The sequence below is a fragment of the Danio rerio genome, chromosome 5, assembly GCF_049306965.1.
Source record: "Danio rerio strain Tuebingen ecotype United States chromosome 5, GRCz12tu, whole genome shotgun sequence".
Lineage (NCBI taxonomy): Eukaryota > Metazoa > Chordata > Actinopteri > Cypriniformes > Danionidae > Danio > Danio rerio.
In genome coordinates, this window is record NC_133180.1 from 16,837,025 (window position 1) to 16,856,110 (window position 19,086).

The window sequence follows — 19,086 nt, forward strand, 5'->3', positions numbered from 1 at the left end:
AGACTTTTTATACATATAAATTAGTGAACATGCTAATGCTGCTTATTATGCTTTTCAGAAATTTTATTTATTTATTTATTTATTAGATCAAGTTTTTTGTTTTTCACAACAACAGTACTTTTTGGAGTTTCTTCTGGAGTGTTTGTTTATATAATCAAAAAGTAAATAAATAATAAAAAAACTATATAAAATGTATAGTATGAATAATAATAATAATTATTATTATTATTATTATTATTATTACTATTATCATTATTATTATTATTACTTGAATGTTTGTTTATGTAATAAGTAAAAAAATATAGAAAATGTATAATAATAATTTTATTATTATTATTATTATTAGTGTTTGTTTACATAAGTAAATGAATAATAAAAATATATATAAAATGTATAATAATAATAAATATTATTATTAGTATTATTATTGTTATTATTTGAGTGTTTGCTTAAATAATAAGTAAATAAAAATAAATGTATAATAATTATTATGTTATTATTAATAAATAATATTATTATTTGAGTGTTAATAATAATACATTTTATTATTAATAATAAATAATTAAATATATAATAAAAGTACATAAAATGTACAATAATAATAAAAAAATAATAATAATTAGTATTGTTATCATTATTTGAGTGTTTGTTTTTATAATGAATAATCAAATAAATAATAAAAGTATATGTAAAATGTAGAATAATAAAAAAAAAAAAAAAAAAAAGATCTGTAGTGGATGCATGTTAATGTGTATGACTGTGTATAGATGTTTCTCAGTGATGGGTTGCAGCTGGAAGGGCATCCGCTGCATAAAACATATGCTGGATAAGTTGGCGGTTCATTCCACTGTGGCGACCCCAGATTAATAAAGGGACTATATACACACACACACACACACACACACACACATATATATATATATATATATATATATATATATATATATATATATATATATATATATATATATATATATATATATATATATATATATATATATGTATGTATGTGTGCATAATAATAATAATAATAATTATTATTATTATTATTATTATTTGGCTTTGTTTATATAATCAATAAATAATAATATGTAAAGTATTATAATTATATTATTATTATTATTATTATTATTATTAGTAGTAGTAGTAGTAGTAGTAGTAGTAGTAATAATAATAATAATAATAATAATAATAATAGTTGTTGTTGTTATAATTATTATTATTATTAATTATAATATGATAACAATAATAATAACAAATTTAATTACAATAAGCATTTAGTTAATAATATTTATATATTTTTTAATTGTTTTTGTTGTTGTTATTAGTAATGGTGATTTATAATAATTAGTAATAATGATATATAATGTTTTATTATCTTAAATTCCTTAATGTTTTTGATGTTCCACTTATGCTTCATAGCAATTCATTTTTAAATTGTTAATCATTTTTCACATCGTATGTGTATATTGCAATCGTGTATTTTAACCATGGCATACTACTAATACTACTAATAACAATACTATCACTACAACTACTACAACTATTACTACAACAACTACTACTACTACTAGTACTACTACTACTACTACTACTAATAATAATAATAATAATAATTGTAATAATAATAACGACTAAATGAGATTTAAAAAGAGAGAAAAATATTTTAGCTTTAGAAATTACCATGGCAAAGCTCGATGTTAAAGAGAGTGCATTGTGTGAATGCCTCATATTTATATAGTCAGACAATCTCAGTCAGCAGATTTATTTGCGGTCTGAGTTGTTCAATTGTTTGTAATTGTGTTTCAGTGGAATGGCTTTTAACGCAGTTCTGGTGATTGTAAGACAGTGTAGATTCTGACCTCTTTGGGACGGCGCATTTTTAAACTCTCGGTGACCCTGAGCAGCCCTTTGTGTCTTCGGGCCGTCTGCCTACAGTGTTAACTTTATTAAACTAACTTACGCATGTGTGTTTATTTGCCTCGTGCTGCAGTTCTCTTATTAAATGCTCTGAATGAAGTTATCACCGACTGGGAATCCACAGCACACACACACACTTCATAATGACTTCTTTGGTGAAGCTCTGAATGCTCCACTGTACAGTGTATTTCACATCCAGTTAAAAGCAAACATCTGAAAGGTTTACGTGACATTATTGAGTCCCTCAGAAATGCAATCAGCTTCACTTTTCTCCTTCACAACTCCAAGGACAGGCTGTGACTGCAATGACAGCTTTTTAGATGCTTGACTATTGTTTTATCATGGTAAAGTGGTTAACAAAGAGCCTCTTTGTGTTTGAGTTTAAAGATCTCATCTCACTCATCTTTGCAGACTTGGGACGTCAGCTTACAATCAAAATGTACCTTTTTATTTTATAGAGAGACTGATATTACAATCAATAAATAATTGCTGTAACTTCATTTCACTATGACACATTTCCACACTATTGAATTGTGTTTTTTTTTACAACTAATTTGAATCATGTCGTTTCAACTGATTTGATTTATGTAATGTCAACTTATTTTGGGCAAATAAAGCCCATGAGCAAAATTCTATTTGATTTATTTGTCTAACACTGTAAAAATGCTAGATTCTATACAATTCCCTTATGTTGTCCCAACACAAATTGTTTAAGTTGACTTAATAATTTTTTTACAAAATGAAGTGGATTCGACATAAAAAATTAAGTTGTCCCAAAGAAAACTTTTAGCATTTTAGCATTCAAATTGCATTTGAATTAGCCTGTGAACACAGCTTTCTCCTCAAAACCCAATGAATTTCAGTCATTTAATTTGGACAACCAGACTTTTCTGTTATTAAGTGCATTTCAACAGCTTAATGATGCAGTTAGTTGAGACTAATCTCAGAACTAGCTTTAGCACAGTTATGGCTCACTGAGCGAAGCAACAAACAATATCATTGTTGTTTAAGCCGCCAACACCTCAAAATTCAAAACATTACATACAATTCTTCTAAATCTTTAAACCAAGTAAACACTCAAATCTATTTTTTTCTCCGTGTTCAAACTACTTGTTTAAAATGAGCTGAAACAACATAATTCTTGAGGTTTATTTATTTATTTTTTGCTAATTTTTTCTTTTTATCTTCGATTCAGTTAAAATTGTGAAAACAATGTTATTTGTGTTGGGACAACATGAAGTTATTGCGTGGAGCTCAGCCTTTTTACAGTTAAGATTAAAGTACATTTTTCTCTTAATGTATAACGCCTAAAAATTACTTTTATTGTCAACATTTTCAATTTAGTTGAACATTTTTTGATCATTCTGGAAAATATTTATTTTCAGAGCAATTAACAGCTTAATAACTTCAATTTGTAAAAACGAATAAATTAACCTAATTTCCTCATGTTTTTCCTACACAAAACGATTGTGAAAGCCAGCATTTTTTTACAGTGCTTACGTTTATTTTATCACTTTTTTGTTTTTTAGAAAAAAATGACAGAAAGGGTGGAAATAGAAATAAAAACAAAAAACAAGGCGGTTGTCATATGGGTTGTTTACAGTGTCATATTCAGACCATTTTTAACAGTACTTGTTGCACTTTTTTGAATCAAATCTTAGGTTAAAGTCAGTTTCTTCATCAGTGTATTTCATTTATAATTCCTATACGCTGAGCCCTTGTTGGAGGATCAGCCTGAAACCATTTTTCAGTTATGGCTTTTCTGCTGTTTACCAAAAAGGATTTGAATGGAGTATTTGTCAATAGTTGGAATAATATCTGGTAGGGGTGTCACGATTTATGCTCAATTTCGATTATCGAATCAAAAAATAGAATCGTCGATGCTGCCACGCCCCCATGTCACGTCAGCTTGGCTTGCCAAGCGGGAAAAAAACAGGCTTGTTGAAGTGCTTGTTAAACGGCAGACGCAGAAGACCCGTCGACAGAACTTAAACCCTCTCCTCTTTCAATGAAGTCGCCGGTGTGTAAGCATTTTGGATTTCCAGTGAGTTATGTTGACAACGTTCGTGTTGTCGACAAAAAAACCCCACAGTTTTGCAAGCTCTGCTATGTACGTATTACGTACGGTTCGTCTGATAGACAACACCGGCATCGCAATCCTCTGCCCGCCCCCGTTGCAAATCCGCTAGCGAAAAGTACACACTCAGGCCCTGTTTACACTGTCTTTGTTTTTAAATGGCATTTTAGAACGACAACGATTTGACATCCACAGTGGCGTGTAGCATTTCTGAGCAGCCCTCCTTCCTCTCTACCTCTGAAAATGCACATCACGTGACCACACAGACACAGACGCACACACAGCCATGCGCTCGAGACAGCAGGTCCAGGCAGTCAGAGGACTGCTTCAATCTTTCACTCACTTGTACTTAGTCATTTTAGCGAACACCTCAGATACTGTTGGCTGGGCGTCTTTTTTACCGACGCCATTATAACGACACAGATCACTGCCTATTCACGAGTCCCGCAGAAAAAAGTGATTGACAGGTGGTAATTATGTGTGTATCTTGCCTTTATTCATTTACTGTATGATTTGTTTATGGGTAAAACAATGACCATGCAGGTCAGGTAGTTTAAACTGTAGGCTACAAATAATTAATTGGTCATTAATTAATTAATTATTCATTCATTTATTTTGCCTTCCGTTTAAGGAATACTTTGAATTTGGACACACTACTTGGCTCACATACGTTTTTTTCTCTTTCTCACTGTATAGTGCGTCAGTTGGCATATTTAGATGTATAACCCCATGGTTTTACTCAGAAATGTCCAATAACAAAAGTACAATGTTAAGAAACTGCCGTTTATATCAATGTAAAGGGATGGTTCATGTGAAAACACTTTTTTTTTTATTACTATGTTTCCATACAAAGGTGCAAATTACATTTATGCACAAACTGGAATACTGCATAAAAGACATGAGAATAAAGCAGCGTTTACATCCAACGAGTCAAAGAGAGCAAAATCGTCACTTCCCGATCAACTGGCATCAAATATGCGTGAATCTTTTCTTTTTTTAATAAATTATAAGCGTATCAGAAGACGATGCCAACACGCAATAAATGTATGGTGGCATTTGAAGGTGTGATACACAGATCGCAGATGCTCGACTACTCTGGAGGTCATTAATAATTTAATAAAACTAATACAGAATTGGCTAAAGTGTTTTAAAATGACTAAAACAACATTTAAGATGTTTTACAATGTGCTCAGCTGCTTGGTTTGCCCATTCACACACATTTGTATCATCACATGATCTCTTATAACAGTCACATGACTTTTTATTACTGTGTATAGGGGTATTTGTTCAGTAAAAGTGTTTCCATTGTAGTTTATGCACATTTTCTTTTTCGAAAAAAAGTTAATCCTACTCAGTTATGCACATTCTTTTTTTATGCACATTTTCAAAATGAATGCGTAACATGGCAATTCCATCAACCATTTTTTATGCACATATTCAAAATGTGCCTAAAAATTGGTTGATGGAAACATAGGCATTGTTTCCTCAACCATCACTTGTTCCAAACTAGTTTGAGTTTTCTTAAATATATATTTTGAAGAAAGCTGGAAACCATTGACTTCCATAGTATTTGTATTTCCTACTATAGACGTCATGGTTGCAGGTTTTCATCACTCTTCAAAATATCTTCTTTTGTGTTTTAACAGAGGAAAGCAACTCATGAAGATTTGTAAACGCTCAAGGGAGAGTAAATAATGAGTCCATTTTCATTTTTGGGTGAACTATCCCTTTAAACTCTTGCAACATGCATCACCTTAAATAGGGTGAGAAAAAAAGAGGATTGTTTTCTTTTCCTGTGCATGGTTAGAGCTAGAAAACCGGTATAAAAACTAAACATACACCCAAAAAAGGAGGGGAGACAGGAAAAAAAGGAAAAAAGAGGGGGAAATTTAATTAGCGGTCGTCCATCCTGAGGTACAAGTTTGCAGTCAGCTGAGTTAGCGGGAAGCCAATGGGCTTTAAATTAGTGCCTGCATATTTTTGACTGATCTTTGAGTGCAGAGAAAGGAAAGAGAGCAGAGGAGGGGGGAAAGAGCCTTGAGGATGATAAATGGAGAAGAGGGCAATTTTTACGACCCCTCAGGAAGTTGCTGCCACAGCCGGGAACCAAAGCTGGAGTTCATTGTATTAATGATGAAATAATGAAGCGAGTTTCTCCCACAGATCGCTCGATGACATCAGCGCTCGCTCTCGCAGTCATTGTGTCTTGTCATTGAGGCGCCGCTGATTGATCTAGTGGGTATCATCTGGGGAGGAACATTCAGTTCTTCCAAATCAACACCGTTTGGTTGAGTTCCTGCACACACACAGCTGTTGAATGAGAAGAAGCCCTTATGGCGTCCACCAGAGCTAATATGCTAGTGATGTATAAGGGGTTTTAGTGGCAGGAAGCATTTGGCCACTTTCAAAACAGGGTTTGAAACTAGATCATTGGACTGGTAACTAAAGACTGCTAAGTATGTTTGTTTAGGCCTAGTTTAGGTGGACTATTAGATGTAGAGTGGGACAATTTATGACAGTTTTGATTTATTTTAGCATACGAGGGAAATTGCTTTATTTAGTAATGAATTTCTGGAAACCGTTGTAAAATGTATACATTTATTTTTAATAAACATTTAGTTTTTTTATTTGAAAGTGAAAGTTTATAATAAGTAAAATGTATTTCTTTATACTATTAGACATTTTATTGTGTTCAAGTTGCCACAACTGCCCTTATACAGTAACTTACCTGTAAATGTGTTTTACAAAAGGGCCTTACCAGAACTTCTTTTTTATGGTAAATGCCCTTTAAAACAGTGTTTAAAAGTGTTTTTTTTTTACATTTAAAGTAACATTTCAATAATTTCAGTATGACTATTTTTTTACAGTGCTTTTACTGTAATTTATTCAATTTTTTCAACAGCAAAACCTTTATTTTTAGTATTTAGTTTTGAATAAGATCCAAACAAGTGACTATTTTTCATCAATTGTCTCAATCTTCCTAATATGCAGTAAGTTACTGTAAAAGTTTTAAAATGACCCACAGTGCAGTGCATATTACAGTAGTGAACTGTAAAGAATGTATGTGGTATTTTACTGGGTGTTTTTTGCAGTAAATAACTGTAACATTGTGGCCAATGTACACTTTGCAGAGTAATATTTCTGTTTTTTTTTTTTTGTAAGACATTGACATTTATCATTCATTTATTTTCTTTTCAGCTTAGTCCCTTTATTATTCTGGGGTCTCCACATTGAACCGCCAACTTATCCAGAATATGTTTTACGCAGCACATGCCCTTCCAGCTGCAACCCATCACTGGGAAACATCCATACACACTCATTATTCTAAATATTTGTGTTAAATTATGTATACCCACCTGTTGGATCTGTCAATATTTTAACCAAATTTGTGCTGAAACAACCCAGTCAAAAGATGTTATTAAATTCCAGTCAGTCCACTGGATTTAGGCAGTTTAAATATATATTTTTCATACACTGTAAAACCCAATAAGTTAAAGTAACTCAAACCTTTTAAGGAAACCATTTTCAACAAACAATTTAAGTTCAAAAACTAATCCTAATAAGTACCTTGAGCTTAATCCGTTTGAGTAAATGAAGCAATTTGAGCACAGTAAAACCCAATGAATGAGAACTCAACTGACTACTGTAAAACCCAATAAATTAAGGCAACTCAAACCGTTTGAGATAACCGATTGCTATTAACCATTTGAAGTAAAAAAAAAAAAAAAAAAACGGATCTATACGAGTACTGTGATTTTACTCTATTTCATTTTGAATATAAACATCTTTTGTCCCCATTGACTAAAAGGTAAAAGCAACTATTTATAGCAATTGTGACTTCAGATTTTACAAATTTTTAAAAAGTGATTTACTAAATGATTAAATCAACTGGTTTAATCACTTTTTTAGTAAATTAACTGTGCAAAATGTCAATATACTCTTTTCTTTTTTCTTTTATTATCTTTACATGTCATTACCTGTATGCTATTTATAAGGTTATCTAAAAGGTGGTGTGCTCCAAAAAGTTTCTCATCAAATCTTCTTGCCAATCGAATGCTCTCTGGGTTATGATATGCCCTGCCCTCTTCAAGATGCTTCCCATTTGCTTTTCATTTGATGCGCTTGAGCTCAACCACTCTCGCTGACAGAGCTGTGATAAAAACGAAACACTACTAGCTGCTTCTTGATAAACGTGAGGATTCTTTTGTTTTTTGTTTGGTTTTGTGTTTTTTGTTTTGTTTTGTTTTGTAGCAACATTTATCATTGTGACTGTGTCATAGTTTTAGCTAACGTTTCTTTTTAGGTACAGATTGTAATAAGAATTAAACACAACTTGTCATCAAATGCATCTGTTCCTGCTGTCTGTAAATGTAATATTATGTCCATTTGTGAGTTGAAATGAACGCTAAGCTCCGCTTTTTCTGTCCTGTGAGTTATTCTTTGGCTTCACAGTTGCTGGGCCTTGTATTTGCCTCGTGACAGAGTCAGTCCCTTCACTAGGTGCCCCATACACACACACACACACACACACACACACACACTCCCAGTGCAATTTCTGTGTAATTGTGTGTAATTTCTGGTTATGCAACGGGAGCTGGGAGTGATGAGAGTTTTTGTTAGAGCAGAGAAAATGACTGGAAATAAAACTGCTGACGTTTTGGTCATTTGAAGAAATCAATGCATCTACCAAGAAAATATTGTGAATTAAAAAAAAAAATTATAATGCAGTACAGCAAGCAGTCAGAGAAATGAATGGCAGCTTTCTTCTCCTGAACGTGTGTTTGTGTGTGTGTTTTCTAAACAGCACTGCCCTAAAGTTGGCTAATTAGCAGGTGAATGTTTCCTCTGTGAAACGGCTTCATAAAACATTGTTAATTAGCTGTAAAAAGCATGATGTCATTGCTTTGTAGTTATCTAGTTCAATCTGTGCTATTTCTGTTGCTTTAACTAAATGGAGGAGGAGGGATGTTTTTATAACTTTTATTATATTTATTGTAAGCGAAGTTAACTTTTCAAATAAAATAAACTAAATGCAATTGAAACCTTTTACATGCTTATTTGAGAAATTGTGAAAATGGTTGTAATTGAATAAAATTGGAAATAAAAGTTTTATTAAACTTCTAAAACTAAAAACTAAAATTGACAATATATATTTTTTAAAGTCAACTAAATAACAATAAGTTAACACGTATACCTATAAATAAAAAGTGTGTTGATATTAGAAATGTACTAAATTTTTTGGCCGAAATGTGCCATTTAATGAACCCTCTAATTTTTGTGGCTTCAGTCATTGTTGGGGTACTTAAATCTGGAAGCATTAACAACTTGTGTCGAAATCGTTATCGTTCAGTATGGAAAATAATTATCAAAACATAATTATACTATATAATAACAGTTTGTTCTGTAGACTATCGAAAGAAAAATTTGCTCAAAGGGGCATTTTGGAAACGTTTTTTTGTTTTTTTTAAATGTATTACATTACTATAAAATGAAAGTTAAAAAAAGGAAAAATATAGCAAAATATGGCATAGATAAAAAATAATGGTAAATATTAAAATTAAATAAAAATAATAAATATTACAATTATATCATAAAATATATTTACTATATATATATATATATATATATATATATATATATATATATATATATATATATATATATATATATATATATATATATATATATAAATAGTAGGAAAATGCATTGATAATTGGTTTTAAGTTAAAATGCAATAAATTAAAATAGTACAGAAAAAAACAGTGCAATAAAATGATTATAAAAAGGCTCATAATAAACAAACAAAATAATGTTACCATTTAATAATGTAAAAAATACTATAATCATTGTAGTATAATGCAAATTGAAAGATGTATTTTTATATAAGATGTTAATTCATTAAAATTGAAGAGTAAAAGTTAATAAATAATCATGTCAGGAAAAGCCTTTATTTTTGTTTCATATTAAGTGATTTTGAGTGTTGAGTTTGGATTTTCTTTTGCTTCTCTTGTATAATTTTCTATGTACTTTCAGAGTGATGCTGAGAGAAAGTGAGTTTAATTTAGCACTAGCTTTATGCTGTGATTTTGTGTGACTTTTATAAGCTTCATAAACATTTTTTTCACCCATAAAAATAGTTTTAAATTGTAACATGCTGTACTCATGGTTGCTGTAAAACACAGCCGTTGTTGCTTAACAGACTCTTTTGTCCATAAGACCAAAAAGTAACCAATAAAGGTAAGTGTGTGTTCCAGTTAAAGCCTCCAGGTTGTTGGCAGGAGGATTTGTGTGGCATGTTTATGTTGTTTCTAAAATAATATTAATAAAGACTCTTTGCTGTGTTGTTGAGAGTGAGCTGAGCAATGTGTAAACAAAAATTGTGAAATATACATCACAGATTATTAACAATATCAGTTCAGTTTCTGACAATACTACTAAAACCATCATTTAAGATGAGAAAGTAATCAAACTCAATATCTGATATTTGTTATTCAATATGTTATTAATAAAGCAAAGTATTCTCATTTTGTTATATGTAACTTAAATCTTAAATAAAAATAATAATACTTTAAATATTTTATTAATAAAGCAAAATATTCTCATTTTTGTTTAATGCAACTTACATCCTAAATATATATATATATATATATATATATATATATATATATATTATTTATAATATAGTAATAATTATTATTTTATTAAGTGGTAAAATAATTAAACTCATTATCTGATATGTTACTTCTATATTTTATTATTACAATATTTTTTGTTTAATGTTGTTTAAATCTTAAATAAAATCATATTTTAAATGAAACGATAATAATACCCTATGTATTTTATTAATAAAATAAAATATTATAATTTTCGTTTAATGCAGGGATGTCCAAACTTGGTTCTGGAGGGTCGATGTCTTGCATAGTTTAGCTCCAGCTTCCTTCAACACACCTGCCTGGAAGTTTCTAGTACACCTATAAGATCTTGATTAGTTGGTTCAGGTGTGTTTAATTGGGGTTGTAACTAAAACATGCAGGACACCGGTGTGTTTAATGTAACTTAAATCTTAAACAATAAGCTTAATAAATAAATAATAATAATAGAATTATAAATATTATAAATATAAATATTATAAATAATAATATATTTATAAATGAAATAAAAATTCTCAAAATAAGAAAATATATAAATTTATATATATATATATATATATATATATATATATATATATATATTAAAATAATGCAGAAAGTAAAAAAGTAATAATGACGAAAAGGCAATTGTAAAATCATTACGAAATGAAATGTAATTAATTCTGAATTAACATTACATGAATTAAAAAGTTTTTAAAAATTTAAAGCAAAATACATTAAGCATGATAATAATAACTATTATTAAAATAATATGTATATTATAATATAAATTATAACTATGTTTGAAAACATCATTAAATCTTAAATAAATTCATATTTTAAATTAAGTAATAACAATACCCTATATATTTTATTAATAAAATAAATATATTCTATATCTATAGATATATTCTCATTTTCGTTTAACTTAAATCTTAAATATATACTAATTTTTCATTTAACTTAAATCTTAAATAATAAACATTTAAAAGAAAATTATTAAATTTATCATCTGATTTTTGTTACTTCACTGTTTTAATAATAAAATAAATTATTCTCATCTTCTGTTTAATGTAAATAAAATCTTTAATAATATATAATGTATAAATCTTTACCCCCCCCAAAAAAAAAAACACTGAAGGGACTGTGAGAAGCACGCAGGCAGTTTTGTACTTATTTTCTTCTTCGTTTTTTTCCTCTTAAAGAACCAAGGACTTGCCTAAGTAATGTCTTGGCACTTTCAGAGAAAATGAAGGGTGATAAAAAAAATCTGTCCACATGCAAGTAAACTCTAAATGAGTAAAGTATGCCTTTATCTTTGAGGAAACCCAAAGGCCAGAAGGCAAGCTGAAATTACAGCATAATGGCAGAGCTTTGCTTTCTGAGGACTTAATGACTTTAATTATAGCGGCACGGAGTTTCAGAGAGTGTGGAGGGTTGCTCAAATAGAAAAACTGCAGAAAGATTGAAGAAATTATTCTTTCTGGAGGATATAAAAGGCCATCGTTGTCCACTGATAAAAACGTTTTTTTTTTTTTTTTGGTAATCTTCAATCAAAGTCTGAGCATTTGCATTGTGTTTGGATTGGCGGTTCTTCCCTGATGATGTCATTGGGACAAATTCAAACATAATATTCTTAACCACGCCCCTCTTACTGTTAGTTTGTTATTGAGGGAATGCTGTGCAAAAAAAAAAAAAATCTCGCCCCCTACTCATTCCTTTTCAGTTGGAAGTAAAAGGAAGAAACTTCAGGTGCACGTGGGATGGTTAATCAAATAAAAAAGGATTTACTTGCCCTAGAAGTGTTTCTCCTGAACAGGAAAAAAGATATTTTAAAGAATGTTTGAAACTGGTTGCCATTGACATCCATAGTAGGAAAAATAAACATGTATACTTTAAAACGTATGCATGAAAAGAAACTAATTTTAAAAAGGACTTTCATCTAAATACTTATTCTTTTTTTTTGTTTATTTTATTTTATTAAACGTTATTTTTCCACAACAATGTTAAGATGACAGAGGATCAGTAAATGTGCATTTTTGTTAATTTTCATTAAATTTTATTTTATTTTAAACGTGATTTATCCACAATCCTGTTGAGATGCAAGAGATTTAGTATTTTATTTTATTTTATTTTATTTTATTTTATTTTATTTTATTTTATTTTATTTTATTTTATTTTATTTTATTTTATTTTATTTTATTTTATTTTATTTTATTTTATTAAACATGATTTATCCACAGTCATGTTGAGATGCCAGAGATTCTGTAAAGTGTTTTTCCTTTAAAATTATTTTTTTAAAAAGATTTTTTATATAGATCACAATTTATCCACAATAATAATGTTGAAATACCAGCAATCCAGTAAAGGTGCTTTTTTTATAATAAATTAATAAAATCTAAAGATTAAATAAAAAGAAGTAAGATTAGGTTTAGTTTCCTGTCCCGCACGTGCTCAGTGTGTTGTTGTTTCAGGCAGTCATTCAGGCGTCTCTCCAACTCCTCATTCTCCTCCTGGAGCTCTTTTATGGAACGCTATTAATAATGAACTGAAACGGCACATGATGAGTTTCCACATTCATCTGCATCAACTGAGAAACACTCATTCACTCCCAATCAAACTCTTCGCTCATCTTTTAAAAAGCAATAAAATCAATCCATAAAAAAATACAAATTGTTTTTCATTGTAAATAAAAACATAATTTTGCACGTATGGTTATTATATATTATAATTTTTAAACATACAATTTTTTCTAATTTAAGTGTTTATTTTTTGTTTTAATTCCGTTAATGTTTGCATTAAAAAAATCTTTAAGAAGCCCTTTCCTCTCAATATTTATTTATTTTTTTGTATTTTTAATTATAATAAAAAGATGATTTAAGAACAATCAGGTTGAGGTTCTGGAGATGCAGTGAATATGCATTTTAAGTTCATTCATTCATTCATTTTCTAGTCGGCTTAGTCCCTGTATTATTCCGTGGTCGCCACAGCGGAATGAACCGGCAACTTATCCAGCAAGTTTTTATGCAGCGGATGCCCTTCCAGCCGCAACCCATCTCTGGGAAACATCCACACACACATTTACACACACACTCATACACTACGGACAATTTAGCCTACCCAATTTACCTGTACCGCATGTCTTTGGACTGTGGGGGAAACCGGAGCACCCGGAGGAAACCCACGAGAAGGCAGGGAGAACATGCAAACTCCACACAGAAACGCCAACTGAGCCGAGGCTCGAACCAGCGACCTTCTTGCTGTAAGGCAACAGCACTACCTACTGCGCAACTGCTTTGCCCATTTTAAGTTTTTATGTAATTTATTTATAATTTTACTTTTTATTTTAGAAATGTTTATGGTTTTAATTCATTTAAAATGTTTGCATGTAAAGAAACATCTGTGAAAAGCCCTTTCCACTCAATATTTATTCTTTTTTTACATTTAATTTTAAAAACATTATTCATCCACAGTTGAGATGCCAGAGATTCATAAAATGTCTTTTTATTTTATTTAGTTTTTTAAATTTAATTATTGTATTTTATTTAAATTTAATAAAAGTGATTTATCCACAGTTGAGATGCCAGAGATTCAGTAAATTTGTTTTTGCTTTTCTATTTTCTTTTGTTTTTTAATTTAAGTAAATTTTTCTTAATGTGATTTGTCCACAGTTGATATGCCAGAGATTCAGTAAAAATGCTTTTTTATATTTATTTTATTTTTATTTAGTTTTTGTGACTAAACATGATTTATCCACAAGCATGTTAAGATGCTCGAGATTCAGTAAATATGCAGTGTGTTTCTGCTATGGACTTGTGTTCTGAATGTGTGTTTGTTTTGTTTGGTGAAAGTGCTGTGTAACCTGTCCTGCATCAGCTCTGCAGTGCTGGAGGTTCCTCAGGCTCATTTTCATTCTCTTTCATTCACATCTCTAAGGTTTCAGCAAAAGTCTGAATCATTTTCACTGTTGTTTTCCTTTGGGATTGAGAGCTTCTCGTGTTGAAAAACACTTATGATTTGATAATGAATGCTGGCGTGCATGTTTTTCACAGTGTTCCAGTGTTTTATTTGATTTGGACTTGTAAGTTAGCATTTAGCCAGATCATTTCACCGCAGCAGCAGCAGCAGCATACAAGAAAAAAACACAATCACACCGTTAATGCGCCAACTTCCAGACCAGCTCCAATTAGACATCACAAGACCTCTATAGTAACTTTGGTAGTTGTTATTAGTAATTAATATTAGTTTTTTATTTAAAAATATTATTATATTATCAATTTATATTTTCAATTTAGAGATTTTGTGGCGTTATAAGTGGTTTTTTTAAAATTTGTCTTAAGTTTTGTGTTTATAATATTGGATACAGAAATTCAGTTTTTATTATTTTCATGTGTCTATGTATGTTTTATTGCTGTTATAATAAATTATATTTACTTTAAATATAATAAATATAAATACTTTAAATAAATAAATAAATACTTGTTTATTTTTTAACCACTGTAGCTAATTAATTTTTGTCAGTTTTTTATATTAATGTCTGTCTTATTTTAATTTGTCTATATGAGTTTTATTTCTGTTTTTAGATTTAAACTAAATGAAAATGAGGTTTCAGAGACATGTAAATGTTTTTGTCATTATGTACGTTTTATTTATTATTTTAACACTAGTCATTTTTTTGTTATGTTTTCTTTTTTTACGTCTTATTTACTTAAATTTGTCTATATAGGTTTTTTTAACTAGGCGTCTAAAACGTTTTTTTTTTCTGTTTACTTTAACTATAATAATAATAGTTTATAGTTATAAATAACATTATATATATATATATATATATATATATATATATATATATATATATATATATATATATATATATTTATTTATTTATTTTTTATCATAGTTTAGTTTTTATTTTAGCTATTAGAGTTCTTCGTTTTTACGAATAAATATTCGGCGGATAATCATAGGATTTTGTCATTTTTATCTTGTATATCCTAATCGTTGCCTGAATCAACGATGTCTGTTTTATTTTAATTTTAAGTTTCTTGGAAAAAAAAAAAAAAAAAAAAAAAAATATATATATATATATATATATATATATATATATATATATATATATATATATATATATATATATATATATATATATATATATATAAAGTTTGTTTTGACCCTGCTTTTTTGTTTTAAGCTATATGGAAAATACCGTTTATTTACTCTGTAATTTTGTTTGTTTTATAGTTTATTTTATTTAAGCCATTAGAGGTGTTATTTTTTATTTATTTGTTTTTATGTATGAATGATTAACGCTCGTCAGACGATCGTAAGTCCTTGTAATTTTCACCTTATCTTAATCTCAGACTTCTGTTTTATTTTTATTTGCCTATATAAGTTTTTTTGCTGATTTTGTTCTTAAACTAAATGGAAAATAATGTTTTTTATTTGTATGTTTTCTATTTATTTTGTAATTTTGTTTGTATTATAGTTTTGTTTTTATTTTAGTTTTTGGAATTGTTCTTTTGTTTAATATTAATGATTAGTGCTCATCAGATGATCATAAGATCTTGTGATTTTCATCTCGTGTATGTTCTTTAACTCAGGCTTGTTTTATTTTACTTTGTCCATATAGATATAGACTAAATGGAAAATAACATTTTTGTTCATACATTTTCTATTTACTTTGTAGTTTTGTTTGTATTATAGTTTTGTGTGTTAGTTATTTGAGTTGTTCTTTTTATATATTAATGATTAGCGCTTGTCAGATGATCATAAGCTCTTGTAATTTTCACCTCGTATATCATCTTAATCTCAGCCTAAATCAACTTTCTCTCTTTCAGCAGAGTCTTATAGCTTGAGATAAATCACTTTGACGTAATTGAACAGTGTAATGGCGACTGCGGGTACATGTATTGTTTGTTGAACAGTCACTGGCAGTGTTTCTACCACACAGACTCAGACACACACTAGTACCCACAGTGCCTTGCGTTTGGAGTTTTGCCATGGCTCTGCTGCTCTGATAACAGAGTTATAGTGTGGCTTTGATCTCTTTATTTTGCGTTTTGTTTCGGCTGTTCTTTTCTCTTGTGCTTGAGTGGATCTGGAACAAACCCAGCCATCGGTGTGTCAACAAAATGTGAAGTCGATCATCTATTAATGTCGTAAAACAATGAACATCAGGATGGCAATAAAATGGTGGACATATGAAGCAAGTGCTGGCACAAAGCTTTGAACAGTGGTTGTGTACTGAAGGCTACTTTAACCATTTTAAGGTATAGGTTTAGTTTGTCCTCATACTGACTCAGTGTGAGACGTACAGAAGTGTAAGAGTGACCTCTGTTGGTTGGGGAACATGTTGAATGTGTGATTTATTTTAATTTGATTTTTCCAGTCATTATTTATATTTGCTTTTGCTTTGTAGAACGTGTTGAATGTGTTTTATTTAGTTTAAATCGTATTACAATTGTATTTATTCTTTTTGTTTTTAATGTATTTTATTTGATTTAAATGTATTTTATTTATTTTATTTAAATGTTTATATTTATTTTAAAATGTGTATTTTCAAATTAATTATCAAATATTTACTGTTTTATAGAACATGTCGAATATGTTTTTATTTTAATTAATTAATTTATTTTATTTAAATGTTTTTACATTATTTATTTTAATTGTGTTTTTTTATTTTATAATGCATATATGCATATTTTCAAATACATTTTCAAATAATTATTTACTTTTTGTTTTGTAGAACATGTTGAATGTTTTTTATTTATTTATTAAACTTAAATGTATTTTACATTATTTATTTTATATTAATTTATATTGTTATTTTTAATGCTTATTTTAAAATTATTTATCCAATACTTAAGTTCTTTGATTTAAATTAAAACATTCAACATGTTCTATAAAACATATTACATTTTATATTATTCACATTATATATTATTACAGTAATATTTATTTAAAAATGCATGTTTTCAAATTAAATATCGAATCATTATTTACTTTTTCTGTTTTGTAGAACATATTAAATGTTTTATTTTATTTTAAATGTATTATAAATATTTTTTACATTATTTCTTTTTAATGTATATTGTTTTTATTTTATAAGTTCTAAGTCACTGTCAGTCCAGTTTTCAGAGTTTAAGTTCAGTTTAGTGTCTAGAAAGACTGACATAGTTTATATATAAATACATATTTTAAAATGCCATTCCTCCCTTGATTATGGATTTGTATTTTTATCATTATAATTTATTTTAGAAATATGAATGCATCTTTTTCCTTTCATGCTTTGATTTTGTTTTTCATTTTACAGCATTTTACTGTACAGCGTCCTTGTTACACATTACATGTACTTACTATAGTAAGAACAGCAAATTATGCATAATAACCTGCAATAACCCTAACCTTGTAGTAAGAACATGATGTAATTAAGATTACTTAGTACTTAAAAGTACAGTTACAGTGTAACAAGATGCCATAAAATGTCACCTCTTTTTTTCGATGAATGCAGTAATTACTAGTGTTGCAAATGTTAACAAATTCAAGGCTTGTTTGGTTAAAAATACTAAGAAATTATTTTTATTCAAAGAACTACAATTTCAATATCACAAACTGGATTTTGTAAAAGGCTCAAATCACAATTAAAAGCAAGAAACAAAAAGCTAGTTTAGCTAGTATTAAGTACTTTTATGTAAAGACTATTAGTACTAGTAGGCAGTGTAATTGTGTATGTAAATAATATGACCTCATTTTCAGTGCATTTTCTGCACTGTAATAACATTTTTATATTTTGAACTTTCAGGTATAAAAGAATAACCTTTTTTTTTTTTGGTCCTCTTAGGCGAAGAGAGCTGTTCAGAGAGGAGCCACAGCTGTTATCTTTGACGTATCGGAGAATCCAGATGCCATCGACCAGGTGAGTGTCTGTAAAATCACTATTCTGAATGCCATGGCCACTTCAGCCTAGTTTGAGAGGCAGTATATCCAAAACAATCTCACGGCAATTCGTAACTTTTTCATTTAGTAGCTAATTCGTACGAATTCATACGATCTAATTCGTACATTTTAGTACGATTTGCTCATCCCCCAATGATGGTTGGGTTTAGGGGTGGGGTTAGGTGCCACGCCTCCTTTTTAAAATCAGACAATTTCTTACGACTGAACTAGTACGAATTAGCCACTAAACTGCCAAAACGTAAAATACTTAAGTTTTCTCGTGAGATCAGGCTGGTATATCCGTTTTTGACATTTTGCGCATATTCCAAGGAAACATTTGTGGATGTGTTTGTTTTTTAAGTGCTTTATCTGTTCTAGCTAATATGCAAATCAGAATTAAAATTTTGCTAATTGCAAATTTTGAATTTTAAAATCATCTATTTAAGGCCTGTTCAACAGAAGAGTTCAGACCACAGCTGTAATGATAAAAATTTAGAGAAAATATATTGTTGGGATCATTTCGGAACA

At 29.1% G+C, this 19,086-nt stretch overlaps 1 protein-coding gene across 2 annotated transcripts in view; it reads left to right on the forward strand.

The window, feature by feature from the left end:
• znrf3 (zinc and ring finger 3) overlaps nucleotides 1–19,086 on the forward strand; it is a 135,800-nt gene that overhangs the window by 106,962 nt on the left and 9,752 nt on the right. For both annotated transcript variants that reach the window (XM_073950455.1, NM_001308555.1), the window contains 1 exon segment: nucleotides 18,464–18,538. In XM_073950455.1, the coding sequence (XP_073806556.1) occupies nucleotides 18,464–18,538 (75 nt within the window).